The sequence below is a fragment of the Dendrobates tinctorius genome, unplaced genomic scaffold (assembly GCF_039654945.1).
Source record: "Dendrobates tinctorius isolate UK_male_01 unplaced genomic scaffold, ASM3965494v1 ptg000103l, whole genome shotgun sequence".
Lineage (NCBI taxonomy): Eukaryota > Metazoa > Chordata > Amphibia > Anura > Dendrobatidae > Dendrobates > Dendrobates tinctorius.
In genome coordinates, this window is record NW_027361771.1 from 38,293,897 (window position 1) to 38,315,309 (window position 21,413).

Below are 21,413 nucleotides of genomic sequence, written 5' to 3' on the forward strand. Positions count from 1 at the left end.
TTTGCGTGGGTTTCCTCCGGGTACTCCGGTTTCCTCCCACATTCCAAAGACATACTGGAATTTAGATTGTGAGCCCCATCGGAGACAGTGCCAATAATGTCTGTAAAGGGCTGTGGAAATAATGGTGCTATATAAATGAGTAAATTAAACAAATATGAACCCCACTTGCCACTGCTATAGGGCAAATGGGAAGAGCTGGGCAAAGCGCCAGAATTGGCACATCTAATAGATGTGGCTTTTCTGGGCAGCTGTTGGCTGCTATTTTTAGGCTGGGGAACAATGTCCATGGCCCCTTACCAACCTGAGAATACCAGCAAGGCTGGTTGTCAAAAATGGGGGGGACCCCACGCTGTTTTTTAAAATTATTTAAAAAAAACAGCGTGGGGACCCCTCTATTCTTGATAACCAACCTTGCTGAAGCTGACAACTGAGGGTTGCCTGTCTGGTTATAGAAAATAGAGGGGGACCCATGCTGTTTTTTTTAAAATAAAATTATTTATTTACAGCGCAGGAGCGGCTAATGAATACACTAATCAGCCAATCCTGCACTCGTTATTAGCGGCAGAAGGTGTCGGATGATGGGAGCTGTAGTCCCATCAGCTGACACCAGTGACCAAAGGTAAACTTTCCACCTCCGATCACAGCTGAGCGCTCTCGCTGTCTTTTCACAGTGTGGGAACCGTGGCTCTCTGACCGGCGGAAATGATTTAACCGCTGATCAGAAGCAGTGTTTTGCCATGCTTTCATGCTCATGACAGCAAGACAAACACCAGATGTTCGGGCAGCCGAACCCGAACAGTAACATGGACTTCCTGATGACTTTGGTCTTGATAAAACACAGTGGACCGACACCAGCAGATAACATGGCTCCCCAAACCATCACTGATTATGGAAACTTCACACTAGACCTCAAGCAGCTTGGATTGTGGCCTATCCACTCTTCCTCCAGACTCTGGGACCTTGACCTCTAAGTGTGACGTTTCCACTATCAGTGATGGTTTGGGGGTTTATGGAGCCGTGTCATCTGCTGGTGTAGGTCTACTGTGTTTTATCAAGACCAAAGTCAGCGCAGCTGTCTACCAGGAAATTTTAGAGTACTTCATGCTTCCCTCTGCCGACAAGCTTTTTGGAGAAGGAAATTTCATTCTCCAGCAGGACTTGGTGTCATGATCCAGTGTGGGATCTGGCGGTATTAATTGCACTGGGTGAACTTTTTTTACTTTGGAAAGTTCCCAGGTGTCTTGACTGTCCCCGGTGGTGGTTAGCAGTATTGCACTTTAGGTTTTTGTGCACTTAATTAGGGATCAGGTGTGACACCCTATAAAGGTGTGCTAGGGGGTGCAATCGCTGCCTGTGATATTGTGAGATTGTTCACTTTGAGTGGGAGAGCCTGGATGAAGGATGGAGCTGGTGAGGAGTCCTGCGCAGCTTAGCCAGGGGGGATGTGTTTCAGCTATGGTGTCTGGACGAAGGGCTGGCATGGCGTGGTGGAGTCGCAGTGATGGTGTCAGCGGGAAGTGTCTGCATGGGCTGGTGGAGTGGCGACTATGGAGAGTGGCACTCACCATGTGGGACTTGGCCGCTGAGCTGGACTCAAGCATGCTCGACTTCGTGTCAGCAGCTGAACTCATCCTTGGGACTCTGGTTATAAGCAGCTGCAACTGGTGTTGGACTCTGCTCCAAGGTTGCACTAAGGTGAAGGATCCTGTTATGGTGATGGATCCGGGTGGAGGAGAAGATGCACTCAGGTGGAGGGCTCTGTTGCTAGGAGCGCACGCAACAGAGCAAAGCTAAGTGGTGTTTCCCCTGTATTGTCTCTTTCCTCATGTGTGTTATTAGTGCAGTGGTGGGATTAGTCTCCGCACCGACCCATTCCCTAGTGAGGGTTTAGGGTCAGGGTGAGCAAGGGCGTTAAGGTACGCGTGCGGCGCCCGGTGCGAAACCGGCATAGGGAACGTTAGGAGTGCAGGGACACTGGCTCAGGGGAGCTCAGGAGGTTTCCAATTCCCTTTTCCCTATTGCAGGGCCCACCATTGTTAAAGTTTCCCAGGTTCCCCCTTTATTATTTGATTATTGTATGTATAACGTGTAATACCTAAATTCACCAGGTGGAGGCGGCGTATCCACCTGCACGTTTTATTATTTAAATGCGCCCCACTGGAGGCGGTGTATCCAGGGTCACGTGTGTTATGGGTCCGCCTTGCGGAAACATCTGCGTCCTGACACACGTGATCATGATACTTGGCACCTGTCCACACTGCCAAAAGTACCTATACCTGGTTTAAAAACAACAGTATGACTGCTTGATTGGCCAGCAAACTCACCTGACCTTAACCCTATAGAGAATCTATGGGGTATTCTTGTGAAGAGGAAGATGAGAGACACCAGACCCAACAATGCAGACAAGCTGAATGCCGCTATCAAAGCAACCTGGGCTTCCATAACACCTCAGCAGTGCCACAGGCTGATCGCCTCATTGCCACGCCGCATTGATGCAGTAAGTGATGCCAAAGGAGCCCCGACCAAGTATTGAGTACATTTACTAAACATACATTTCAATAGGCCAACATTTCAGATTTTAAAATCTTTTTTTTCAAGCTGGTGTTATAAAGTATTCTAATTTACTGAGATAATGACAGAAATAAACATTTCAAATAGACTCTATATAATATTTGAGTTTCACTTTTTGCATTGAAGAACTGAAGTAAATTAACTTTTTGATGATACTCTAATTTTGTGAGATGCACCTGTATGTGTTTGTATATATGTGTGTGTGTGTGTGTGTGTGTGTGTGTGTATGCGTGCTCAAAAGTTTACATACCCCAGCAGATTTTTTGCTTTCTTGGCCTTTTTTCACAGAATATGAATGATAACACTAGACCTTTTTCTCCACTCATGGTTAGTGGTTGGGTGAGGCCATTTAATATCAAACTACTGTATTTTCTCTTTTTAAATGATAATGACAACCCAAAACATCCAAATGACCCTGATCAAAAGTTCACATACTCCATTTAGTAATACTGTGTATTGCCCCCTCTAACATCAATGACAGCTTGAAATCTTGTAGTAGTTGTGGATGAGGTTCTTTATTTTCTCAGATGGTAAAGCTGCCCACTCTTTTTGGCAAAAAGCCTCCAGTTCCTGTAAATTCCTGGGCTGTCTAGCATGAACTGTGCACTTGAGATCTCCCCAGAGTGGCTCAATAATATTGAGGTCAGGAGACTAAGATGGCCACTCTAGAACCTTCACTTTGTTCTGCTGCAGCCAATGACAGGTGACTTGGCCTTGTGTTTTGGATCGTTGTCATGTTGGAACGTCCAAGTATGTCCCATGTGCAGCTTCAGGGTTGATTGCAAATTTGTCTCCAGTATTTGCTGGTAACGTGCTGCATTCATCTTTTCTTCAGCTTTGACCAAGTTTCCTGTGCCTTCGTAGCTCACACATCCCCAAAACATCAGCAATCCACCTCCGTGCTTTACAGTAGAAATGGTGTTCCTTTCATCATAGGCCTTGTTGACAACTCCCGAAATGTAACTTTTATGGTTGTGGCCAAAAAGTTAAATCAATACAAATTATCTTGTACCAGAAGATTTTAGGCTTGTCTCTGTGCTGTTTTGCGTATTGTAGGCGAGATACTTTGTGGCATTTGCGCAGTAATGGCTTTCTTCTAGTGACTCGACCATGCAGCCCATTTTTTTCAAGTGCCTTTTAATTGTGCATCTTGAAACAGCCACACTGCTAGTTTTCAGAGAGTTTTTTTCAGCTGCTGGTATTTGTGGGGTTTTCTTTGCATCCTGAACAATTTTACTGGCAATTGTGGACAAAATTTTTGTTGGTCTAAATGACAGTGATTTTGTTTTTACAGAGCCCCTGATTTTCCATTTGTTAATCACAGTCTGAACGCTGCTTACTGGCATTATCAATTCCCTGGATATCTTTTTGTATCCCTTTCCTGTTTTATACAGTTCAACTACCTTTTCCCGTATATCCGTTGACAATTCTTTTGCTTTCCCAATGACTCAAAAACCAGAAATGTCAGTGGCTGGATGAAAGGTGCAAGAGTCCATCTGGATCCCAGAAACTCACTCAGCTTTTATGCACACACACTGATTACAAGCAAACAGGGTACTGGTGAGAATGTTACCTTTAGTAGCCATTCAAACCCATTTGTGTCAACTTCTGTGTATGTTATCAGGCCAAAATCACCAGGGTATGTGAACTTTTGATCAGGGTCATTTGGATGTTTTGGGTTGTTATTATGATTTAAAAAGAGAAAACGCAGTAGTTTGACAATAAATGGTTTCACCCAACCACTAACCATGAGTGGAGAAAAAGTTTTGGTGTTATCTTTCCTATTCTCTCAAAAAAGGCCAAAAAAGCAGTAATGTCTGCCGGGGTATGTAAACTTTTGACCACAACTGTATACACATTTCTAATCCAGTATTGGTCTGGTCTTTCTTATGGAGTATATTGGTGTATACGTATAATTTTCTAATCTGGTATTGATCTGGTTATATGGACATCTATTATCTTCTAATCCAGTACTGATCTGGCCCTGATTACCAATTTATCCATGTGTACACATATTACTGTAATCCAATATTGATCTGGGAATACAGACCTTCGCTAGTCTGATATAGACCTTCCTGTCTATAAGGCAGGCCACACTGTATATAGTATCTTTAACTCTTTATGATCTGCTTTTATCTATCAGATCTCATCAGTGGACTTATCCTCTATAGCATTGGTTATTTATATTTGGTATTTAGTTCTTTTTGCACTGTGGGAATATGGGTGCCTTTTTTTTTAATTTATCAATAAACATTAGCTTTTTAAGGATTTATGTACGCACTTATTGTTCCCTTTGTTCAAAATTAGTATATTTTAAATCCCTGTATGGAGTGGGCAGAGCTTCTGATTCAGTTCCATACACACACGGCATAGTGAAGCAAGAAACACGGTTTTCTATGTAATCTTTGAAATGATATGTTAAAAACAGATCTCATACAGTTGGTGTCTACATGGCATTCATTCTTATTACGCACCTATTGCGTTCTCATCCATATAATGGAATAGACTACAGCATTCAGCATTTTCTTTTCATATGGACCTCCGGTCTGGGTGGCAAAAACTCTCCGTTGCAGTAGTTCATTCAATGACACTGGTCCGTGTGTTGTTCCAATGCTACCCGTCTTGTACATGACAACAATCAGATGTAAAGTAGGCTCATCTGATCTAGCCCTAAGGAAAATCTGATTTTTTTTTTTTTTATTTTCAACGTAGGGATTTTGCTGCAGAAGAACATGGGATGAGGAGCAACATTTCCAACAAATCTTACAGATTTTGAGTTCATCATTGTACCTAAGAGAGACTGCAAAGTGTCTGCCGCGAATCAGTAAATGGAAATACTTCAATGATCAATTTTTGAGTTGAAAATTTTTCGGTGGGTAAAATTGGTCAGGTCTTATTCACTTTGCTGCTATGGAGTCCACTGACAGTATGGTGCTCTGGCCCAGAACATGGACACTAAGAAGGGGCATGTGACCAGACCAGTCCGTCAGTGGCCTCCATTGAATAACACTGGTTTCTAATGCTGTGTGCAAGGTTATTAATGGTGGCTGTGTATGGATGGGCCTGGTGGTCACATGCTGTTAAATCAGCGGCCATGTTCTTGACCGGATTCCCGTACTGTACTGATTGTACTCAAGATCTGCACTTTACAAATTAGCACACTAGTGCTGTTCTGGTAATAGCATTATGTGTGTTTTGTAGAATTGTAAAAGTAATTAAAAAATGTCCCTCAGTTTCAGTACTGGCCAAAACACAGCGTACCAATGTTACCCAGTGTGTCAGGAGAGGAAAAATTGAGGCTAACAGGTGAATATGGGCCCCTGACTACGCCAATGGCAGCCATAAATGTAGCAGAACTGCTCAATGGGCATGTAAGACCACTTACTCCTCATTTTTATATGCTGAGAGATCTCAATCAGTTCCATTTCAGTTGGCATGTATCCCATTGTCCTCATGCACTCGCCCAGTTCCTTGTAGCCAATGAATCCATCTTGATCAGCATCAAACTCCAAAAAGGCAGCATGTAATTCTGAAAAGAGACATTTAGTTATCAGATGATGTAACATTTATGAATGAAGTGCAAAAAATCCCATGAAGACAACCGTTTCTTTTAAGGGAATCTGTTAGCAGGTTTTTGTGATGGAATCTGATAGCAGCATAATGCAGAGACAGAGACCCTGATTCCAGGGATGTATCACTTACTGGGCTGCTTGGTGTAGTTTTGTCTGATGTAGCACACCCGTGACTGGCAGCTTCCTGTGAATTGTCAGCAAGCTGCTAATCAGTGGTGGGGGCGGGGTTATACAGATTAGCCTGACTGGTCTGCATGTGAGCCCTAGTCCTACAGTGATTAACTCCTGCTGATAAAATACAGATTCCATTGAGACTACAGCACACAGCCTAAAAAGTGACATATCACTGAAATCAGGTTCTTAGCTCCTACATTATGTTGCTTTCAGATTAAATAGCAAAGAATGTCAGTTTAAAGACAGTTAAATGTCCGGTCTGACTAATGGGACCACCAGTGTTTCTGGCAATGGTCCCACTGGCCACATGTTGAATTAACTCATCCTGTTTAGCGTCTCTCAACTCCACCTCTTAGCAGTAATCCCAAGCAGGCAACCCCCTCTTTTTGATGAAAGTGCACGATAGAAATCAAGTTCATACAGTGGGAAAAATAAGTACGGTATTTGAAACACTGCCTATTTTGCCAGTTTCCCTCCTACAAAGAATGGAGAGGTCTGTCTCTTTTATTGTAGGTGCACTTCAACTTTGAGATACAGAAACTAAAAGTAAAAAACAGAAAATCACATTGCATGATTTTTATATAATGAAATTGCATTTTATTGCATGAAATAAGTATTTGATCACCTACCAACCAGCAAGAATTCATTCTAGAATTCTGGCTCTCACAGGCCTGGTAGTTTTTCTTTAACCCCTTTACCCCCAAGGGTGGTTTGCATGTTAGTGACCGGGCCAATTTTTACAATTCTGACCACTGTCCCTTTACGAGGTAATAATTCTGGAACACGTCCATAGTTCTCGGTGATTCTGACACTGCTTTCTCATGACATATTGTACTTCATGATAGTAGTAACATTTCTTTGATATGACTTGCATTTATTTGTGAAAAAAAAAATGAAATTTGGGGAAAATTTTAAAAATTTTGCAATTTTCCAACTTTGAATTTTCATGCCCTTAAATCACAGAGATATGGCACACAAAATACTTAATAAGTAACATTTCCCACATGTTTACTTTACATCAACACAATTTTGTAACCAAAATTTTTTTTTTGTTAGGAAGTTATAAGGGTTAAAAGTAAAACAGTGATTTCTCATTTTTACAACACCATTTTTTATTTAAGGGACCACATCACTTTGAGGGGTGTATGTGATAGAAAGTCCCCAAAAGAGACACCATTCTAAAAACTGCACCCCTTAAGGTGCTCAAAACCACATTCAGGCTGTGTACCCTCGTTGCATTTTTTTAAGCATTTCCGCAGCGTTTGTGCCGGCTCAAACGCTGCAGAAATGCTTAAAAGAAGCTTCAAATTAATTTGCATGCGTTTTTGGCTTTTTGTGCCGCATACGTTTTTAAACGCTCAGGAATCGCTTAGCAGCTAAAAACGTAGCATGCCCATTAATTTCCGCATTGCTGAGCGTTTTTAGCCTTCCCCAATGTTCCCAGAAAACTCGCGTCGAAAAACGCATCAAAAACGCGCGTCTTTTTTGCAAAAAACGCACAAGAAACGCGCGGAACAGGAGAAATTTGACCCCCAATGTTGTTGTGCAATTTGTCCTGAGCATGCCAATACCCCATATGTGGGGGTAAACCACTGTTTGGGCGCATGGCAGAGCTCGGAAGTGAAGGAGCACCATTTGATTTTTTCAAGGCAGAATTGTCTGGAATTTAGATCAGAAACCATGTCATGTTTGGAGAGCACCTGATGTGCATAAACTGTGGAAATCCCCCAATTGTAACTCCAAACCTAACCCCAACACACCCCTAACCCTAATGCCAACCCTAACCCAAACTTTAGCCCCAAGCCTAACCCTAATGGGGAAATGGAAATAAATACTTTTTTATTTTATTATATAGGGACAGAACAGTGGCTCAGTGGATAGCACTGCAGCCTTGCAGTGCTGGAGTCCTGGGTTTGAATCCCACCAAGGACAACATCTGCAAGGAGTTTGCATGTTCTCCCCATGTTTGCGTGGGTTTCCTCTGAGTACTCCGGTTTCCTCCCACATTCCAAACACATACTGATACGGAATCTAGATTGTGAGCCCCATCGGGGACAGTGATGATAATGTGTGCAAAATGTAATGCGCTGCGGAATATGTTAGTGTGGTGCCCCCAGGAGTGTGGTCGCCACAATGGCATTGCCTTCCTCCTAGGGAGTGTGATGTCATGCTTGGAAGCAATAAAGGATCTCTCTGGCAGTTAACCACAACACAGCTCCCACTCCAGGCCAGCAGAGGGTGCTCTGAACCCAAAAACTGGGGGGAAGAGCTGATCTCTGGGGGCCAGGAAGGGAGATTGAGGAGTTCGTGTGAGGAGGGCAACGTGTCTGGACGTGGAGGAGAAGAGCTGGGAGATTGAGCAGAGAGTTCAGGCTCATTCCCAGCTATAGCGCATGATCTGGAGCTCGGTCTCCAAGGCTGTATGGACACTGAAACCGGAGGAATAGGAAGCTGTAAATGCTCTGTTCCCACATAAGACTCGGAGGCACAACAGCAATGGGTGAGCCAGAAGAAGAAGGCAACAGCAGTCTGCCATATGAGGGAGTTCTAAAGAGAACAAGTACTTGCAGTGTAACACAGTACTGCAAGTACCTAAAATAAGCGCTAGAAAGGAGACTACACAACCCATCTGATAGAGAAATTCCTAGGTTGCTTGCCGGCCAGCCTCTGTTCCATCTGTATTCTAGAATTCTGGACTGCATTTACCAAGCAAAGTAAAGGTAAAAGAAACTGCACCCTATTGTGTCCTTGCTGCAAACTCTCCAGCACTGCTACATCTCTGTGCCAAACACTACACCCTCTTCCTCAACACCTATCCTCTTCAACTACTCTGCCCTGGGACTGCAGCCCTGCCTGTGGAGGGTTACAACATCATTGCTGCACCACACCATCTGTCCCAGAGGATCTGTTTGCAGCGTCGGCTTAACATCTTCATTGCCGAGCACCACAGGTGGCGTCACGTATCATCCACTCATAAACTTTAATCATTAGCCACACTATTCTTTTACATGGACGCCCAGGGCTACGGACCGGGTCACCGCTACTGTGACACTTCCCTCTCAGATACCGGCCCGGTACCGAGTACCCCACTGCCCTGGCGGGCGATCCATTTTGGCGTCACAAACAGGATTTACGGAGCCCGATGTCCCCGGGTCCTGTGTGCTAGAGACTGTGTTTTGTGCCATAGACTATTTGTGCAATTGCCGCCATTACTCAGCTGCTTGGCGCGCGCGGGAAGCAACAGGGGCGGGCTGTCGTGGGCGGAGCCTGCCGAAAAGCACGAAAAAGTGAAGTGCTGCGCGGGAAGAGGCCAGCGCGCGGGAAGTGAGAAGCGGAGGCCTGAAGTCCTGGCGTCCCCCGATCATCGAGCCTGCAGAGCAGCAGCCGGTAAGCCAGCACAACCCAGGGCCTGGCCAAACGTTAACTAGGGGGGGAAGAGAATGTCTGAAGCAAGAGCAGACGCAGCGGCGGACGCCACTGCAAACCCCACAGTGCCACAAGCTACTGGGCCCAGCGCAGCTGCCGCTCCCATAGCGCCGTTGCATCCAGCAACCAGCGCTGCCTCCAGAGCGCCGCAAGAATCAGCGCCAACCGCAGCAGTCCCCTTAATGCCGCTGTCCATGCCCTATATACCGGGAGCGGCCTTGCTACCGCAGTACTCAGGGGAGTCACATACCCTGAGTGAATTCAAAGAGAGACTGTGCTGTTTGTTTGAGGTGTATCCTCTGTCCGAAATCCAGAAAGTGAACATCCTTAATGGGCAACTAACTGGTGCAGCGCAAAGGGAAGTAAAAGCCTGGCAGGACACTGATAAAAAGACTGTTAAAAAGATCCTGGCTAAGCTAAGAAGCACCTTTGACACCCGTACTGCAGCTGAAATAAAAATGAGATTCTTTGGGTGTAAGCAAAGAGTGCAGGACAGTATACGGGACTATGCTCTTAACTTGCAGGAGGCGCTGCGAGCCATCAAGTAGATTGATCCAGACAGTGTGAAAGATGGAGACGACTGTTAAAGGAGCAATTTATTGAGGGCCTCTCATCCAGTACCCACAGAGCACAGCTGCGCATCATAACCCTACAGAACCCTGACCTAGACTTTGCAGACTTCAAAGACAGGGCTATCCGGGTGCTGCATGACCTAAATGTCAGCCGTCCAGCGCCCCCTAGGCGCCCAGCGATCACATACCATCAAGAAGCAGCATCTTTCCCACTCAGCCCCGTGGAGGCTGATGCACAGACTCTGGACAAAGACCCTTCTGCCGAACTGCGTCTTCAGGTCCAGGAGCTGACCAAAAATATGGCTGCACTTGCCAAAACTTTGCAGTCCCTGCAGGTGTCATCCAAGGAGAAGATCCAGCTGGCCTCCAGGCCAGAGGATGTCCCATGGCTACGGAAGAAGAGGATCCCGCCACGCCTAGGGAGAGACAACGATCGCTATGACCCATCTGTCGTCACTGCCACAAGGCAGGCCACATTGCAAGGTTCTGTTATTTAAATGAACAACCCCTGGGGCAGAGGGCCAACCACCAGGAGTAGGGCCACAAGGCCCAAAGAACTGGCGAGCCAAGTATGTTGGAGGACGACCGGTCCTCACAGTGGTGATTGATGGCATCCCCATGAACGTTTTGCTGGACACTGGCTCTCAGATGACAACTATGCCATATATCCTTTACAAGCGGTATTGGGCTGACTCTGAACTTACGCGCGGCCCAAGTGATGAACTCACAGTATTTGCCAGCAATGGTCAGTCTTTGTCGCAAGTAGGATGTAAAGAGATTACCATTAAAGTGGGGTGAATAGAGTTAAAATCTCAAGGTCTGATAGTTGTAGACATTGATCGACGAGAATGTAATCCAATGATGACCTTAGATACTAATGTGATTGAAAATTGTCTTGCCGAGGTTATTGTTTTGTTGCAACAGGTGGCTGAGACTGCTGGTTCCAGTGAACAACGAGTCCTGCAGAAGGAAATCAAGGCCCTGATGCAAAGACAGCAGGTAGAACTGTCTGGCGGAGAAATTGGCAGCGTCAGAGTGAGTGATCCTTTCCCCATTGCGATACCCCCCAGATGTGAAATGTTAATTTGGTGTCGGGCAGCCATAGGCCTCAGAGGAAAAGATTACCAAGCATTGGTAGAGCCAGTGTACTTTGATAGCCGGCCCACTGTCCTGACAGCCAGAGGGGTAGTTGATGTTCGCAAAGGGAGAGTACCTGTACGCCTCTTGAATTGTGGGGAGGAAGAGGCCACAATACCTCGGTATGCCACAGTTGCTAAGCTGCTTACTGTCAGTAACAATGCAATACGGGCAGCAGAGCCCTTGGTCTCATCCGACCAGGTGGAGGACAATGGCTCTGTAAAGCAGCTGGAGGGTGGTGTCAGCAGCTGCAGGTGGGAACTGACTCCACCCCTTCATACCAAAAGAGTGGGGTTTAGCGAGTGACTCAGGAATATGAGCGGGTAGTCAGTAAACACCCCCTAGACTTTGGGAAGGCAAAAGGGGTTCAACACCATATCCCCACTCGAGATCATCCACCCATTAAAGAAAGGTACCGACCTATACACCCAACACAATACCAATGTGCCAAAAGTATGTTGCGGGAAATGAAGGAAGCTTGGGTGATCAGAGACAGTTGTAGCCCCTGGGCAGCCCCAATAGTCTTTGTGAAAAAGAAAGATGGTACCATGAGAATGTGTGTTGATTACAGAAAAATTAACAGCATTACACATAAGGATGCCTACCCATTACCCAGAATTGAAGAGTCATTAGCTGCACTCAAAACTGCTAACTATTTTTCCACCTTAGATCTCACTAGTGGATATTGGCAGGTTCCTGTGGCAGAGGCAGACAAGGTGAAAACAGCGTTTACCACCCCAATGGGTCTCTGTGAGTTCAACTACATGCCGTTCGGGCTCTGCACTGCCCCTGGGACATTTCAACGGCTAATGGAGGGCTGTCGTGGACACAAGAACTTCGAGACAGTTCTGTTATATCTTGAAGATGTCATTGTTTTCTCCAAGACTTATGAAGACCATCTGAAGCACCTGGCTGAGGTGTTTGAAGCCTTGTCCAACTTTGGCCAGAAAGTGAAGCCTTCCAAATGCCACCTCCTGAAGCCCAAGGTACATTACCTCGGTCATGTAGTGAGTGCAGAATGTGTGGCACCGGATCCTGACAAAGTCACTGTTATCCGGGACTGGCAGAAGCCCAGCAACCTCCATGAAGTACGTCAATTCCTCGGGTTGGTAGGCTACTACTGAAGGTTCATCAAAGGCTTCACTGAAATAGCCACGCCTATGCAAAATCTTCTGGTGGGCCAGCCAAAGAAAGCCAGAAAAAGAGTCCTACATTTGAATAGAATGAGGAACTGGAGAGGTCCTTCACTCGACTGAAGATGGCTTTCACAGGAGATGAAGTTCTGGCCTACCCAGATTGTGACCAATAATTTGTTCTGTATACTGATGCCAGCAACGTGGGACTGGACAAGTACAGAATGGCAAAGAAAGAATGATCTCCTACGCCAGCAGGAAGCTTCGCCCCACTGAAAGGAACCCTGACAACTACAGTTCCTTCAAGCTGGAGTTCCTCGCCATAGTCTGGGCTGTGACTGAACGATTCAAGCATTACCTAGCTTTAGCCAAGTTTACCATCTTCACGGACAACAACCCGTTGACTCACTTGGAAACTGCAAAACTAGGTGCACTGGAGCAGCGATGGATGGCCCGGCTGTCTAACTATGAATTTACCATCAAGTACCGAGCGGGGCACAAGAATGCCAATGCTGATGCGCTGTCCAGAATGCCCAATCTGCCAGATGCAGGAGAAGACCCTGAGGCACTCGAAGAAATAGAGTTACCTGCCTTCCAACGGCCAATTGCAGCCCAACGTGCCCAAGGAGTGAGAAACAGACGGTCTATCGTGAAAGAGGCCACCCTAAATCCATTGCCTCATCATGACTGGGCAGAAACCCAGGATAGCGATCCCGCAGTCCGCCTGGTAAAGGAGCTACTGTCACAAGCTGACTCACGCCCAGCTCCAGATGCTCCTGAAGAAACCCAGCAGTTGTGGAAGGAAAGAGGCAGGCTGTTCATCTATGAGGGAAAGCTGTGCCGGAGGAGTATCAATGCCCGCACTCATGAGTTGGTCTGGCAAGTGGTAGCCCCAAAGAGGGAGGCGTCAATGGTCTTGGAAGCATACTACAATGGAGCTGGACACTTCGGATGGAAGAAGTTGGAGGCCTTGCTCCGGGAGAGATTCTACTGGGCTGGTATGAGTAAGGCCATTGAAAATTGGAGTCAGGAGTGTAGACAATGCAACCTGCGCAGAAAGAACCATAGCAGCCAGCGAGCTCCTTTGCAGCCAATAATAACCAAACAACCACTCAAGTTAGTAGCTCTGGACCATGTGAAGCTGGTTCCAAGCCGTTCAGGCTACGTTTATGCTCTTACCATCGTTGACCACTACGCGAGGTTCCTGGTAGTCGTGCCTATCAAGGATCAAACAGCCAGGACAGCAGCCAGAGCATTCCAACAGCACTTTTGTCGACCACACGGATATCCCGAGTGAGTGCTTACAGATCAAGGTCCAGCTTTTGAGGCAGAAGTGTTTCAGGAATTCTGTAACTTGTACGGTTGCAAGAAGATCAGGACAACACCGTACCATCCACAGACCAATAGCATGTGTGAAAAGATGAATCAGGTGGTGATCGACCTACTGAAGACCTTGCCTTTGGAAGAGAGGAATCTGTGGCCAGAGAAGTTGCCAGATCTGGTAGACCTCTACAATCACATTCCTGTGAATTCCACCAACTGCACTCCAGCCTACCTAAAGAGAGCGAGGCCTGGCAAGCTGCCTATTGATTTGGATATGGGAGTCCTGACACCTGAAGTGACATCACCAGATGCTGACTGGGATACAGAGCAGCAGCAACAGTACCAAAGAGTACAAGAGTGTGTAGAAAAGAGTCTAGCTCAGGCGAGACAAAAACAAGAAAAGAACTACAATCAACATGCACCTGCAGTTCCCTTGTCACCAGGAGAGCAAGTCCTAAAGAGGAAAAGGAGGATGCATAAATTGGATGACCAATGGGAAGCTGAACCCTACACCATCTTACCATCAAACTTCGACAACACCAAAGTGTGCCTTATCAGTAAGGATGGAGGAGAAACATCATCAGCAGTGTCGAGAGATCATCTGAAACTGTGCCCTGACCAACTAAAGGAAAGGATGGGAGGACAAATCAGCCTTCAACCCCTAGAAGAGGAAGAAAAGGTCATCACTGTACTCGGAGAATTTCCTGCCAATTGGACAAGAATGGACCAAGCCATCGTTGCCCCTGTCCTAATCTTTCCCCAGCCTACTGCAACTGAAGTAGCAGAGACTCAAGAGAACTATGAGAATCAGGAAGTTCAGGCAGCAGATGTTAGACCAGCAGTGGAGCCAGAGAACCTTTGCCCTGCCAGTGGTGAATCTGTCATGCCCATGGCGAGTCTAAGAGTTCACAGACGGTTACTACCAAGTTTACCCACACCAGTGCTACGTAGGTCTGTCCGTAGTACCCAAGGTATTCCACCCCTAAGGTTCCGTATATAGATAAGTTTTGTAAATGTTAATCTGTAAATATGCAACGTTTCAAGTTTTGTGCCTACAGAGACTCTGTAAGACTTTTTGGATATTTTCTTTTGTTTCAATGGACAATTGGACCACAGGACTATGTGTGGTCAAAATTCTACTTGTAAATAGTTTGCCAACTTGCTCAGGAATTGGACCATGGACATTGACGCATGGACTAATCGTCATCAGGACTATTTTTGAGCTTTGTTTTTTGTATTTTTCATTTTTTTTTAAATCTTGTTATATTTATAATTGCTTATATGTTTACATGTTTTCTCTTCAGTCCGGGAGTACTGAATTGCACTAGGGGGTAATGTGGCGCCCCCAGGAGTATGGTCGCCACAATAGCATTGCCTTCCTCCTAAGGAGTGTTATTGGAAGCAATAAAGGATCTCTCTGGCAGTTAACCACAACACACAACACAGCTCCCACTCCAGGCCAGCAGAGGGAGCTCTGAACCCAAAAACTGGGGGAAGAGCTGATCTCTGGGGGCCAGGAAGGGAGATTGAGGAGTTCGTGTGAGGAGGGCAACGCGTGTGGACGTGGAGGAGAAGAGCTGGGAGATTGAGCAGAGAGTTCAGGCTCATTTCCAGCTATAGCGCATGATCTGGAGTCCGGTCTCCAAGGCTGTATGGACACTGATGGTTCTGCAACAGAAACCGGAGGAATAGGAAGCTGTAAATGCTCTGTTCCCACATAAGGCTCGGAGGCACAACAGCAACGGGTGAGCCAGAAGAAGAAGGCTACAGCTGTCTGCCATACGAGGGAGTTCTAAAGAGAACAAGTAAGTGGAACTTCAGTGTAACACAGGCAAGTACCTAAAATAAGCGCTAGAAAGGAGACTACACAACCCATCTGATAGAGATTCCTGAGTTGCTTCCAGGCCGGCCAGCCTCTGTTCCATCTGTGATCTGGAATTCTGGACTGCATTTACCATGCAAAGTAAAGGTAAAAGAAACTGCACCCTATTGTGTCCTTGCCTTCTTCCTGCAAACTATCCAGCACTGCTATATCTCTGTGCCAAACACTACACCCTCTTCCTCAACACCTATCCTCTTCATCTACTCTGCCCTGGGACTGCAGTCCTGCCTGTGGAGGGTTGCAACATCATTGATGCAGCACACCATCTGTCCCAGAGGATCTGTTTGCAGCGTCGGCTTAACATCTTCATTGCCGAGCACCACAGGTGGCATCACGTATCATCCACTCATAAACTTTAATAATCAGCCACACTATTCTTTTACATGGATGCCCAGGGCCACGGACCGGGTCACCGCTACTGTGACACTTCCCTCTGAGATACCGGCCCGGTACCGAGTACCCCACTGCCCTGGCGGGCGATCCATTAGCGCTATATAAACATTATTATTATTATTATTTTCCTATCTAATGGGGTGATAAAGGGAGGTTTGATTTACTATTTATGGCGGGTTTTTATGTTTGGCAGCTGTCACACACTAAAAGATGCTTTTAATTGCAAAAAATAGTTTTTGCATCACCATATTTTGAGAAAGATAATTTTTCCATATTTTGGCCCACAGAGTCATGTGATGTCTTATTTTTTGCGGGACGAGTTGAAGTTTTTATTGGTACCATTTTCGCTTTTTATTCCGATATTTGTGGGAGACAGAATGAGCAAAAACCAGCAATTCATGAATTTCTTTTGGGTGGCGGCTGTTTACACCGTTCCGCGTATGGTAAAATTGATAAAGCAGTTTTATTCTTCAGATCATTACAATTACAACGATACCTCATTTATATCATTTGCATGCCATTTAAGCTGTCAGCGCTGCATTCTGTGCACACTGACATTGAGAGACTTCCTGACATGCACTGCGCATGACAGGAAGTTTCTCAGCTCTGGAGACCCGGATGTCCTCATGATGACATCGGGTCTCCATGGCAGCAATCTAAAGGCAGAGGGATTGTCAACCCCTCTGTTACTTCCAGAACGCAGCGATCTTGTTTGATCGCAGTGTTCTGGGGGTTAAAGTGCCGGGTGTCAGCTATGAGAATCAGCTGACACCCGGCTGCAATCGACCGCGCTCCCCCCGTGAACGCGCTCGATCGGCTATGACGTACTATCCCGTCCATGGGAAATAAAGCCCTGGTCACATGGACGGGATAGTATGTCCAATGGCAGAAAGGGGTTAAGAAGCCCTCCTACTCTGCACTCATTACCTGTATTAATTGCACTTGTTTAAACTTGTTACCTGTAAAAGAGGCCTGACCATGCACTCAATCAATCACACTCCCTCAACCGGTCCACCTGCTTACTCCAGCACATGTCCAGGCCTTTTGAAGTTTGCCAATGATCATCTGGATGATCCAGAGGAGGAATGGGAGAAGGTCATGTGGTCAGATGAGACCAAAATAGAACTTTTGGTATCTACTCCACTCGCCGTGCTTGGAGGAAGAATAAGGATTAGTACAACACCAAAAACACTGTCCCAACCATGAAGCATGGTGGGGGAAACCCTATACTTTGGGGGTGCTTTTCTGCAAAGGGGACAGGACAATTGTCTTCTCAGACTTCAAGGTTAGGTTTCAGAAAGGCAGATTTTAAGGGACTCAGAAAGAGAATCGGAGGGATCCAATGGCTGGATATCCTTAAGGACAAAAATGTCCAGGAAGGATGGGAAATCTTGAAAAATTAGATTCACAAGCCACAATCATTAACAATTCCAAAAAAAGGAAAGAATACGAAGCATTTAAGGAAACCAGGATGGATGAACATAGAACTTAAACACATGCTTAAAAGGAAGAAAGAAATGTTTATCAAATGGAAAGAGGGAGGCATATCTAAAGAAGAATATAATGCTGTCTGCTGAACCTGCAGGTCTCGAATCAGATTATCTAAAGCTGACAATGAATTAAGGCTTGCAAGAGACGTCAAAAGCCATAAAAAAGGATTTTGGGGATATGTCAAAAGTAAAAGAAAAGTCAAAGATGCTACAGGATTTTTACAAGATGAAAATGATGAAATGGTAAGACAGGATGTTGAGAAGGCTGAACTTTTAAATTCCTATTTTGCATCTGTTTTCTCTCAGAAAGGAAATGTAACATCAACTGATCTTCACTGTCCTATTAAGGGAATAGAAGAATCCAGGATATCTATAGACACAAAGATAGTGAGGATTCACTTAGCTAACATAAATTAAATCAACTCTCCAGGTCCAGATGAATTAAACCCCAGAGTACTGAAGGAGATAGCAGAAGAAATTTTTGAACCACTCTCCATAATCATTGAAAATTCTTGGAGAACAGGAGAAGTCCCAGAAAACTAGAGAAGAGCAAATGTTGTTTATATCTTCAAAAAGGGGAAGAAGGTGGACCCAGGTAACAATAGGCCGGTGAGTCTGACCTCTATACCAGGAAAGATCTTTGAACAAATTATTAAACAACATGTATGTAAGTACCTGGATAAGAATGAAGTGATTAACCAGAGTCAGCATGCATTTGTAACTAACTAGTCATGTCAGACTAACTTAATTTCCTTCTATGACAGCATCACTGACTGGGTGGGTCAGAGAAATGCTGTAGATATAGTATATCTTGACTTCATCAAAGCATTTGACAAAATATCTCACACAATCCTTATTGAAAAAATGACTAAGTATGGAATCGACAACTGTTAGGTGGATTCATAACTGGCTTAATGATTGGACCCAAAGAGTGGTCTTAAATGACTGCACATCCAGTTGGAAGAATGTCTCAAGCGGGGAACCACAGGGTTCTGTCCTGGGCCCTGTATTGTTTAACATCTTTATCAGTGATTTAGATGAAGGAATTGAGGGTACACTGATTAAATTTGCTGTTGACACAAAGCTAGAAGGGATAGCTAATACTAGAGAAGAGAGAGAAAGGATTCAAAAAGAAATAAATTGGAGCAGTGGGAAGCAACTAACAGAATGGTTTTTAACAGGGAAAAATGCAAAGTACTACATCTGGGCAATAAAAATGAAAAAAGCATATACAGAATGGGAGGAATAGGGCTAAGCAACAGCACATGTGAAAAGACTTGGGTATACTAATAGATCACAGACTGAATATGAGTCAACAGTGTGATGCAGCAGCAAAAAAGGCAAATGCAATTCTAGGATGTATTAACAGAAGCATACAGTCTAGATCACGTGAAGTCATTATTTCCCTCTACTCCTCTTTGGTCAGACCTCATCTGGAATATTGTGTCCAGTTTTGGGCACCACATTTTAAAAAAGGCATCAACAAACTGGAGCAAGTTCAGAAAAGAGTGACCAGAATGGTGACCGGTCTGCAAACCCTGTCTTATGAGGAAAGGTTGCATGATTTGGGAATGTTTAGCTTGCAAAAGAGAAGACTGAGAGGAGACTTAATAGCTGTCTACAAATATATCAAGGGCAGTCACATTGTAGAAGGATCATCTTTATTCTCATTTGCACAAGGAAAGACTAGAAGCAATGGGATGAAACTGAATGGTAGGAGACACAGATTAGATATTTGAAAAAACTTTTTGACAGTTAGGGTGATCAATGAGTGGAACAGGCTGCCACAAGAGGTGGTGAGTTCTCCTTCAATGGAAATCTTCAAACAGAGGCTGGACAAACATATGTCTGGGATGATTTAGTCAATCCTGCTTTGAGCAGGGGGTTGGACCAGATGACCCAGGAGGTCCCTTCCAACTCTACCATTCTATGATTCTATCATTCTAACTGCATTGTATTGAAGGGAGAATGGATGGGGTCAGGTATTATGAAATTTTGGCCAACATCCTCTTTCCCTTAGTAAGAGCATTGAAGATCTGTCGTGGCTGGATCTTTCAGCATGACAATGACCCAAAGCACACAGCCAGGGCAACTAAGGAGTGGCTGCGTAAGAAGAATTTCAAGGTCCTGGAGTGGCCTAGCCAGTTTCCACACCTGAACCCAATGGAAAATGTTTGGAGGGAGCTGAAACTCAATTTTGCCCAGTGACAGCACCGAAACCTGAAAGATCTGGAGCAGATCTGTATGGAAGAGTGGGCCAAAATCCCTGCTGCAGTGTGTGCAAACTTGGTCAAGAACTACATGAAATATCTGTCCTCTGTAATTGCAAACAAAGGTTTTTGTACCAAATATTAAGTTTTGTTTTTCTATTGTATCAAATACTTATTTCATGCAATAAAATGCAAATTAATTACGTAAAAATCAGAACCATCAGAGCTCAAACTCTGTAACCCTCGATCAGAACATCGCGGTGAATGGGACATTGTGGATGAGCGTCTCTATTTATGTAAAGAATTAACAAATTCCTTCTATTATGCTCATTGTTGAAATTTCCTGAGGTCAGACCACCACTCATCTCACATCAAACCTAAAGGCAAGCTTTCAGTTCCGAAGACTTTTTTTAGATGTGTTTGTCCTAACCTATTATAAGATACCATGGTGCATACCAGCCTCACTGATACATTTCCTGCTCATTCCATTCCTGCTCTTTCCCTTTTATTACTCTTTATCTCTGTAATCTCCATATACTGTACAGTATATCTGTGTATAATATACTGACAGCAGAGAATGATTACAGCATGCACACTTCTTCTGCCAATGTACAGTATAGTCAGTTGTATAAGGTGGAGTACATTATCGAGCTGAACACATCCAAGAACTATATGAAAATGAGCTGCAAGATCAGACCCAACCTATGACAAAGAGTCTATTTTTTTCTCTTCTGGAAAGATAAAAACGCAGACCATTTAGATTAGCGATATGCCAAACGCGCGTTGGGGTACTGGGCAGTGTGGTTCCAAACATCATGGCACATGGTCTGTATTAGCAATGATCTTGGTAAATGCACATTGAAATTAATAGGCGTTTTAAGTGTATAGGGGGACTATGCCTGAGGATAGCTAATGGATACTCTTGTATTTAACATCATTCTGATCTATCTCTAGCTATATGCCTATGTCTTACTGACAATATTGTGATTATAAATTCTACGTGTATGTGTATACCTTACAATTGTGCAATCAGATCTGTTAACATATAATGCATAATGTGCTATGCTTACTGATAATTCCATCATGAACCACACTGCCCTAAATATTTTTTAAGGGTTTTTAGGAGTTTGATTTTGTATCTAGTCTCATGTCTGTGTGATGTTTAATAAAATCATTGTTGTAAATTAAAATACCATATACCGTGAAGGAAATAATGATTTGATCCCTTGCTGATTTTATAAGTTTGCCCACTGACAAAGACATGAACAGTCTATAATTTTAAGGGTAGGTTAATTTTAACATTGAGAAATAGAATAGCAAAAATAAAATCCAGAAAATCACATTGTATAAATTATATCAATTTATTTGCATTTTGCAGTGAGAAATAAGTATTTGATCCCCTACCAACCATTAAGAGTTCTGGCTCCTACAGACCAGTTAGATGCTCCTAATCAACTCGTTACCTGCATTAAAGGCAGATGTCTTACATAGTCAGCTTTATAATAGACTCCTGTCCACAGACTCAATTAA

At 44.6% G+C, this 21,413-nt stretch overlaps 1 protein-coding gene across 1 annotated transcript in view; it reads right to left on the minus strand.

Annotated features, from left to right (window-relative positions):
- Nucleotides 1-21,413, minus strand: part of LOC141100163 (calcium-binding protein 5-like) — a 76,443-nt gene that overhangs the window by 42,554 nt on the left and 12,476 nt on the right. The window contains exon 3 of the mRNA XM_073588439.1: nt 5,957-6,100. Coding sequence (XP_073444540.1) covers nt 5,957-6,100 — 144 coding nt within the window. The remainder of the gene's footprint in view (nt 1-5,956; nt 6,101-21,413) is intronic.